At 44.8% G+C, this 9,824-nt stretch overlaps 1 protein-coding gene across 1 annotated transcript; it reads right to left on the reverse strand.

Annotated features, from left to right (window-relative positions):
• Positions 1-877: 877 nt before the first annotated feature.
• On the reverse strand, positions 878-9,551 carry LOC146701811 (uncharacterized). The gene is made up of 3 exons (XM_085469210.1): positions 8,907-9,551; positions 8,353-8,509; positions 878-7,941 (listed from the first exon to the last, which is right to left on the reverse strand). Exons 1-3 carry the CDS (start codon positions 9,549-9,551, stop codon positions 1,505-1,507), a joined length of 7,239 nt encoding a protein of 2,412 aa, XP_085325336.1. The 3' UTR covers positions 878-1,504.
• Between the last annotated feature and the right edge of the window lie 273 nt (positions 9,552-9,824).

The raw sequence follows: 9,824 nt of genomic DNA on the forward strand, positions 1-9,824 counted from the left end.
ACTCAGTTTTAGACCGTTTTTTTCTGACTCGACTCTCAGCGATGTCAGCGAGTGTGGATGTCCCTAATGTGGTCATCTCAGGCACAGAAGCCCCACCCACTTGCTGTTCAAACATAAAGTTTAAGGAGGTACAGACCGTGATCTGAGCTTAGTATAAGATAAACAAGGATTATTTTCAATAGTGAATCATGCAAAGCTACTATACTAAGATTGAAAATAAATATACGTAGCTGTAAATCAGCATACTAGGTCTGCTTTAATTGCCCGTGACCCTGTTTTTTTTTTATGAGTAATGCCATCTAGTGATCATCGTCCTGGTGCATCTGTGTTCGGTGATAGTCGAAGGATTTTTACCCTTCTTTGCTTTGATGTAAAAATCAACTTCAGCAGAAAAGATAGTCTTAAATCGTCTCAAATTGTGGGAAATGTCTGGCTGCCGTGTTTTCTCTTTGTAGTTGCACATGTAAACACTCCCCTCTTAGCGCATTCCTAGACGCTCCTGTCACAACACGGGCCAGCTCGATGGCAACTTCTGAGAAACAAAACAGCCTTAGAACAACACAAATGCTTCCTCAAACAGAGTGAGAAAACAGAGGTCTCCGCTCCTCTTCAGAAATCTGCTGATGCTAATCAGCAAGAGAAAACAAGCGAGCTGAGCTTCTTGAGGTGTCTGTAACACGACGCCCACCTCGGCCTTTACACTTTTACTCACCAAAAAAGGCTAATCTCCAAGACATTAATCACCCAGGATCTATAAAAATAATCTGGACTGAGTTTAGTGTAAAAGAAGTGAAAAATAGAAGACGAACATTTGGAAACACATACTTTTAATTCTTAAATGTCAATTTTAAAAGACAGAAACATCACAGCTGCCACATCGTAAACCATAACACAGTTTGTCCTAATGATAGAAACCAGGTTATTGCAAATATGCATTAAGCTATGGATACTAAGCGAAAACCAGGAAAGGTCCTATTTACACTGTAGTCAACTGATACAATATGTATAGTACAGAATTTGAGTTCCAGGCCACAAACTGACCTGTTCACTCTGCGGGGCTGCCTGACATCTGCTTGGGACTTAAAGTGTTTAGAGTTTTAAAACGAGATTACAGTAATGCTCTGAGTGCTTGTTTTGATAGGCAACCTATAGGGTGAGAAGAGCTGCTCTGGAGTGTAAAATGGCAAATATACACTTGATGTATCAAACTGTTTTTTCTGTGTACTGAACAAGCAATATAAAAAGACAAGTCGAAGCACAAGGTCTTGTTACACACGGGCAAATGCAAGGGTTGAAAAGGGTTAATCCGCTAGCTTGTGCATCTGTGACGCATTGTTACACACTTGGCATTGGCTCAAAAGACTTGACATATGATAGTGTATTATGCCAAAGCTATGGCAACAGCAAAAAAGTAGGCACCAAAGAAAATATTTCTCACTGTGGCCTAATAATGAACACTTGTTTCGTCCATATTCTGTGATTATGTGAAAAAAAGCTGCCCCTTTTACAGTAAAGGACAATGCTGTCCACAAAAATTGTACAGTACATCTAATACGTCCTGCTCCGGGAGCCTTCTATTAACGACACCCTGAGCTTTTCCAGGCTGCACCACCACTACAACTTCGCCTTCAGGTTGAGGCTCCATCATTGGGTGCACTTTGTTGTCCATCATCTTAAAGTCAGCAGGCAGCATGCCGTTCCTCTTGGCCCACGTCTTGGTGTCTTCTGAGCTGTCCTTTTCCTCTGTGATGCTGTCGTCATATGCGCTGCTTTTGCTCACCGTGCTCAGCTCGTCCTGATATATGTCCGACTCGCTGCCGTGGGGCAAAGAAAAGTAGGTGCACTTCCCGGAAAGCAGTTTGGTCTTGTCTTCTTCTGGTTCAGGTTTTGTGGCGAACAGAGAATAGGGACTTTTCTCCTCTGTGTCCTCAAACGCTCCTTTGCCTTCAGGAGTGTTTGTAAAAGATTTGTTGATTCCAATTGGATCTGAAACAGACTTTCGGATGAGGGTGTTGTCTCTAAGCAGCCAGCGTCCGTTATCAATGGGAATGCTGTCGCCGGGCCCGACCTGTGCATTAAAAGCGATGCATCTCGTCGCTTCGCTTAAGGTGTCGAGGGCATTTGTGGAGTAGAAGTATGAGACCTCAGACATTGCTTTGGATCGGGCTGTGTGGAAGGAAGCGAGGATGCCCGACTGTCCATTTTTCTCCTGCTTTGGCTCAGATGGGGGCCTTTCACTTGCTTCCTCAGCAGTATTAGCATCCTTCTTGCCGTAAAGCCTTTCGATTGTCCTCCTCACGAAGCCTTTAGTGATGGATTTCCGCGCCGAATCATCTTCCCCACTCGACAGTTCGCTTGAAGTCTGAGATTGATATCCACCACTGACGGAGGTCTCGGCTCTTAGCTCAGCCAGCTCTGATGTGTGAGGAATTGGGAAACGAGTTTGCTGGATGTTGGTGGCGCTCCTGGCTAAGAACATCTCCCTGATGGATCTGACCCTGCTGCCTTCGGGCTCGGTGGTTATAACGCCACTGGAGTCGTAGCTGAAGGATAATGACGACTGGGGAGCTGATCGGGTGCAGAGAGTCACCTGAGATGTGGGTGATTCACAGGGTGAATCCTCGTCGCCTGAGTCCTGAGGGGCCTCTTTTTGCGAGTAAAATCTGACTGCAGAACTTTTTGTTGTGCTTTTTCTTTTCTCTGCATCAGCAACTCGCTTTTCTAGAAGAATTACTCTCTCTGCAACTGACTGAGAAATCATTTCTTCAGACTGGACCTTCTCCACAGACTTTTCAGAGGTAGTGCCTTCAGACTGTGTTGCCAGTGCAGGAGCTGCTTGGTCGGTTACAGTTTCTCCTTTATATCTGTCCACATGAGCTTTTTCCTCCTCTGAGCTGGACTCTTTTTCATAGTAACTTAACTCTTCAATTGAGCTGGTGATTTTTTCCTCTTGGACCTTCGGCTCCTCTTCATCTGCGTGCTCTTCAAAGCTGTTGTGATCGTTCCCGCTATCATCGTCTGCATTAAACCCACAACTCTCTTTTTCTAAAGTCTGATTTTCTATTAAATTGCTATGCGTGCTCTCACTGTTTGTCCTGTCATAAATATATGTCTCCTCAATGTAAGGGTCCTCATCTTCTGAGCTAACCTTGTCTTCATTTGGCTCTTCAATCAAAGCTGTTAAAGACGATGAAGCTCTTTTCTTTTGCTCGCGATCATCTGGAAGGTCACAAAGCTGTTTCGCCTCCATGTCCTCCTGCTCTTCCTCAGTGCTTTCTTCAACAATAACTTGCAGCTTCTTGCTATCAACCTCTGGCTGCTCTTCCTCTGAAGATGGCTCATCCATGTCTGAGTTTCCGGTGCTTTCATCCGTCAGTCCCATGCTGTATGTTTGGCTCGGGTGTTCCTTCTCAGAGCTGGGCTGACACACAGGGGCAGACGAGTCACCTTTGCTCATCTCGGTACACGTGACCTTTGTCCGATTTTCTCTGTCTTGGCTGGTTATGCTTTTCTCCTCTCTTACATTTAGTTCCACGTATTGGCTGGGGCTTGGTAGCTTGCTATCTTCCTCTTCAGAGGGACTTTCAGGTTTGGACAGGTCTTCACCCTCGATACTCTCGTGTTTGATCTCCTCACATGAAGTTTCCGACTCGTCCCCTGAGCTCTTCAGCTCACCTGCATCTGAACTGATCACACTTTGCTTACAACTCCCTCTTTCTGCTAATTCTTTACTGGCACTTGAGTTCTTTTTCTGCCCTTCATCATCTGCACCTGAGTCCTTCTTGAAATTTTTCTTACTCCCGACTTCTACTTTGATGATATTCTCCCTTGATGTGTCCTGACATGACTGCAAGTCCTCCTTGTTCTCTTGTAGCATCGATGCTTTACTGTGAAGCCACTTTTCTTCAGTAACAGTAGGGTTAGCTGGTGGATCATTGTCTTTAGTGGTTGGGATTGTCGGTTTGTCCTTTGCTTCCTCTGCCATCAGGTGAGATTTGTCTGCTCCAGATTGTTGTGTTTGCTTAATGATGGACCTTACATCCACATCCACTTTATCATCTGGTGTGGAATCCAAAACAGTGGCGGCTTTCTCTTTGAAGAAATGATCAGCAATTTCTTTACTGCTATCTTTAGGTGACGACTCTGTAATGTCAGATTCACTTTTTGGACTTAATGAAAGAGAAGCCAGTTCCTCCTTCAGCTTCTCCGGTACATCGAGGTTATCCATGATCTCGTCAATAATGTTTTCTTCAGCGACACGCTCTTGTTCGGGGTTCTCTCCAGTTAGGAGTTCTGCCTCTGAACCATTTGGCGTTGAGCTGCGGCTTTTGCATTTGTCACTGAGTTCCTGAAAGCCCTTCCAGCTCTGCAGGAGCTGCTTTGAGGCCGTTTTTTGCAAATTTGACAAACTCGTCTGTAATCTGTGGGAATCCTCGATTCCGGCAATTTCTCTGAGCGAATCGATCATTTTTAAAGCCTCCGCACAGCTGACGCTGTTTGCGTTCAGCTCATTCCTATTCAAGTTTGTAAGCCCTTCCTGGAGGGTCATGACAGCCAAGAAAGCGAGGAGAGCTTTAGATGAGGAGCCAAACGTAGACGCTACGTGGGAGGAGAAGTCTGGCAAGCTGTTGGACTTTTCCAGACAGGATGGACGTTTGTTTTGAGTCATCTGTCTTATTGACTTGATTGAGTAGCAAATCTTTTCAAGGACTGGTTTCATGCTTGGCTGCTTTGCAGTGTTTGATGGCTTTATTATTTGCATGTTTGTCACAGGGTTCTCTTGATCTGCTGCTTCACCTTCTGTCTCGTTCTTTTCAATACACCGGTCCGCTTCCAGTGGCATGAAAGTGACAGAGGTCAGCATTTTATCCAGTTCGGCTTTTGAATTTAGTGACTGTGGTGTCTGGTGATTTTTTCTTAGGATTGATGTTGTCGTTTGTCTTATAGTTGTTTGCTCTGATGGGTTGTCAGAGGAGAGATCTTTGGAGAGCAACTTTCTACCTGACTTGTGTTTGACAGGCGGCGACGCCATGTCCAGAGACTGGGAATATGGAGAGAGTCTCTTTTGCAGTTTTGGTTTATTAGTCTGCTTTCTCTCAGTGGAGGGGCTGCCATCTGAAGCTGCATGTTTTTGTGGTCTGATGTTTGGAGACAGAGTTTTATCCACGGGGCGGTTTTCGAACTTCCTCTCTGGAGATGGGCTGGTTTTTGCTTTTGCTTTTTTCACCAGGATCTTAGGTGTTGATGTCTCTTTTTGAGTTTCTTTACTCATTTCTCTCACTTTAAATGGGGTATTACTTGGCACTGATGCATCATTTGATGAGATACTGGGCGATGACAGCCTCTCATCAGATGTTAAACTAGATGGGGACACAGAATTACCACACGACGGGCAGCTCGTCAGACCTGACCAGTGTGCCGGTTCTAGTTGGGCTTCGATTGATCGCTGCGATGGTGTTGAACAGATGCCATCACCTCCCACAGTGTTGTTCTCAGTAAATGATGTGGTCTTCTCTGGAGTGGCCTCACTGCTTAAAGCATATTTATCAACAGAAGCCTTTCTCACTGACATTTTCCTTTCAAGAGACAGATTACTGACCAAAGGGGCCCTTTTAATAGAGGGTGTTCTTGAGAGCAATGCTGTTGTGTCATCTTTAAATGACGTAGGACTGATGGGTAATGGATTATTATCTGTCCCTTCACTGCTCACTGATGAGAGCCTGTATAATGGGCTGCTGTTCACTAATAACGCATCTTCCGTGCAGTATTCAGTGTTTGATAGCTCTGTGCTTTCAGCAGGAGGAGGTGGCGGTGGTAGCTCCATTGAAAGCGTATTAAGTGGCGTTGCTTTTTGGAACGAGATCCGGACTGAGCTTGATTTATTTTCCACTTCACTGTCTAACAGTGTTTCTGTTGAGATCTTATCACTTGGTGGCACAGGATGGTTTATTTCTTCTTTTTGGGATTCGTTCTTCTGGTTTCCTGTGTTTTTTGTGCTTGGAGAATGATGAAGTTGCTGCCTGGCTGTAGCTTTCTCGACGGGTGGACTCGATTTGTTTTCAAAAGACTGGACTCTAAGTTTGACAGATGTTGCCAGTGAACTCTCTGGTGGAGGTTCTGAAGTTTGACACATTTGTATTTCCGAACACTTTACATCTTCTGCCACATCGATCAGGTCATGCTTATTTTTAGGCTCTTTATACTTGCCATTTTCTGCTTCCAGTTTTTGACGTTCCTCATGCAGGTGAGACGGGTGGTTGAGGTGGGCTTTCTGCAGCCAGCTTTCTACATATTCATTTGTAACAGCGCTGGAGGTGTTAAAAGCAGGCAACACGCTTCCATTAATATCATCGGGCTCGTTTTCGCTCCTTTTCTCCACATGCATCGATGTCTGCCGTGTTAGTATTCCCCGTATCTGGCTGACTTCATTGGGAGAAACATTCATCTGGCTTGTATCAAAAGAAACTCTCTCTATGGATTTTTTTAATACTGATTGCACATTTGAATCTTTGTCCGTGCTTCTTGTTGTCTCATCTGACACTTCTGAGCTCTTTGCTGTAACACCTCTGTCCCTGTTTTGTGCTGGTCTCTTTTTAAGGTTTTTCGATGACTTCATTTTGTTTCCATAAATCCTCCTAATGTATCCGGCACTGGAGAAAGCTTTTACTTTTTTATGTGCTTCCGTTGCCTCTGCAGTATTCTGTTTTAGTCTTTTTCGTGGTGTTGCGAGCCTCCGAACCACCTTGGGCTTTGAGGATGCCCTCTTATCCATGCTGGCGCCTTTTTGATGGGTCTTTGTTTGGATTTTTCTGGGATTTTGGAACTGCTGCTGTCTATTTTTTCCTCCACCATTGTGCTGCAACTTTACTGACATACTTTCACTCTTCCAGATACTAATGGACTCGGATGCAGTTGACGGTCTGCAGAGTTCTGATTCAAATTTATTATTCGATGACATCTGCCCTGTTTCTGAAGTAGGTGGCCTTCCAACAGTCGTAGTAGTGTGTGCACAAACATTTGCAAGGAAATTGTCCTGGCATGTTTGCTGTTCATATATGTGCATGACTGTGTCAGTCACCTCCTCTCCGCTGGATTCACTCTGCACGATCTCACTCATTTCTGCAGATTTAAATCCAGAAACATTTTTACTGTTGACATCAACAGAGCTGAGTCTTCTTGGTTTGGGCACCGGTCTAGTGCTGCTCTGCTTGGCCATGCAATACTGCTCTGTCATTGTTCCATTTCCTGTCTGCTCACTGTAGGAATAAGAGCCAATAGTTCCTTGCTGAATCCCATCTTCTGTAACTGATATGATACTCTCCACAGAGGCTTGCTTTTTGCTAATTTTCTTGTATCCTGGTGTTGGAGCTCTCCCAGAGGACAATGCATCTGAGTGGTTTTTGACGATCTCCTCTTCCTTACCGCTCTCACTTAAAGCTCCATTACCGAGCGATGGTGGATCATCGTCATTGTTGTCTTGAGTTTTGTCCTTGTTCCACTTGGTGTCGACAGTGGCAGCAAGACTCTGTAAATCCAGTGAGTTTGATTTAGGCGAGCAGATGTCCAGCTCTGCCTCAGTCTCCGGTAAAGAGCTCGCATTATGCTGGCTGGTCACGCTTGAGCGTGTCAGGGTGGTGGTCCAGTGGATGGCTTCCTCTTCCTTAATTGTCAACCTCACCTTCATCTCCACCGTCATGCTGCCGTCCTGATTCACCTGGAAGGACTTCTCAATATTGTCGTCGCTGGGCAGCATGTAGTCCTGCCCTTCAGCTTCATTGCCATCTGTCTCTGCTACAGACTCCAGGATGCGATTTGACTCCAACTCAACAGAGTTTGTGGGGTTGCTGCGTATATCACAGGAACTCTCTGCGATGGTGTTGTGGATCTGATGAACGATGTACCTCTCAGATGACGAGGAAAAATTCCTTGACTTCTTTTTACCTTTTCAAGGAGTCAGGCAAAAAAAAAAAGAGTCGAAATATCCAAGGATTGAAGACGAGAGGACACCCGAGAAGCATGAAGGGAGAAGAGAAAGAGCAAAAGGAAAATTAGAAAGATGATATGAGTGCTGCTCATCAAGCAGACTAGCCAGCCAACCCAGTGACTGTGTATGTAGGTCATCTACAGTATTATGTACATAGCGTTGCCTCAGCACTTCTCCAAACTTTATCCCATGAGGCCAGGTAGATTACTCCAGACGCACTGATTATGTCATATGAAAAGAGGTCTGCTGAACTGACGCTACTCTTCGAATCGTGCCTGCAATGTATTCTCCTCATGTAAATACGATAATTTAGTCTTAAAAACCTTTAAAAAATTAATTAAAAAATGTTTATTGGAATATAAACTTACGATTCAAAGCCTTTTGCCTCTTGAGACTCATTTGCTTGGTACGCCGCCATGTTGGAGATGGAGATTTCTGTGCACTGTAGTTTGCAGGCCTGAATGGCTCCCTGCCCACAGCTACCACAGTTCCAGAGCACAATATCAAGCCTGGAACACCGTCAACCTGCAGCAGACAAGAGATAAAGAAGTTAGTCCTTTCAAATAATCTTGATTTTAATAACACAAATTGCATGCATAACTAGAAAAAAGTATTATTTTCTAATTATTATTTGTGAATCACCCTCAGGTTCTGATTGTATTAGCTCCTTGACCTAAAGCCTTACAGTGCAGTATCCCAGAAGGCCTTTCTGGGTATTAGGGTGAGTGGCCAAAGAAGCTTAACACTTTCTCTCCTCATGCGACAGGTATTTTATGCCAAGGTTAAATCAGTCTCTTATGGGAAGTGTAATCTATTCAACAATGATACTAATTTGTTTCCAATTAGAGGAAATGTTTTGTGAATATTCATTAATTCTTAAATCCTTTTTCTATGTGTTGCACTGACAGAGGAGAACACTCACACGTCTGCCATCAGGAGTGTGTAATTTCACCACATGGAACTGCATGAGCTCTGAGATATATTCCAGGATAGCCTCGTAACTTGGAGAAGTCTTCTTGTGAAGCACCACAGTGTGTTTTACAGAGGGGTCCCCATTGCGGAAAACCAGTAGGCTCTTGGGTGTGCGAATAAGCACTGGCTCCTGTTTGTGGATGCTCTGGCCTGGGAAAAACCGACCCTGCTGAATAGTCCGACGGTGAGAGCTAACCGGTCTGGCGTGGTACCAGGGTGGCAGCTTCTTCCTGGCCAGTGCCAGATTGATGGGCTTTACCTTACGGCTATCGGAGCAAATGTAGGATTTCCCATCCTTAAGTTCATCCAAAGATTTGACTGCATGAATCCCCCGAGGAGTGGTGATGTTCCTCACCCCAAACGGCAGGGGCACCTTCTTGGAGAGACTGTCCAAGAGTGCATCAAAGGTCTTAAAGGTGCGGTTGTTGATGACAAGGCGCAAACCATTGAACTGAGGATCTCCGCTCTTGTAGAAACAGACCCTCTTTGATAAGACAGGGTCAATGACGCTTGGGTGGCGTGAGGTGGCAAAAGTTTGCCCACTCCCCGATGACTGGTCAGGGAGGGCGTTCCGAAGTCCTGCCTCATTCATCATCGCTGATTGGCTGTGAGAGGAGAGAAAGAGAGGAACAGAAGTTCAGCAAGAACAACGGATTTTCCTTTACTGTTGTGTTTGACTGGTTTTGATTGTTGCCTTTTGGTACAAAAAGCTCCTCTAGTGTTGAGTTATTGCTCAGAAGCAGCCCAAATCTACTACACATGAAATATGAAAATATGAAACACCTTAGATTTTGATGTTGGCAGAGTGTGACTGGAATTCTTCCCTTGGCTCTCCCCGCTCAGAGTTTCTATATAAAGTCCATGTATG

This window comes from Copadichromis virginalis, linkage group LG9, assembly GCF_057382275.1.
Source record: "Copadichromis virginalis isolate Kocher_CV1m ecotype Utaka linkage group LG9, C_Virginalis_male_GT1.1, whole genome shotgun sequence".
Taxonomy (NCBI): Eukaryota; Metazoa; Chordata; class Actinopteri; order Cichliformes; family Cichlidae; genus Copadichromis; species Copadichromis virginalis.

Coding starts and splice junctions, on each gene's coding strand:
- LOC146701811 (XM_085469210.1), bottom strand. CDS start 9,551: ATGATGAATGAGGCAGGACTTCGGAACGCCCTCCCTGACCAGTCATCG. Junction 8,510..8,906: donor ACACTCCTGATGGCAGACGT/GTGAGTGTTCTC, acceptor TGTCTGCTGCAG/GTTGACGGTGTTCCAGGCTT. Junction 7,942..8,352: donor GAGGCAAAAGGCTTTGAATC/GTAAGTTTATAT, acceptor CTCCTTGAAAAG/GTAAAAAGAAGTCAAGGAAT.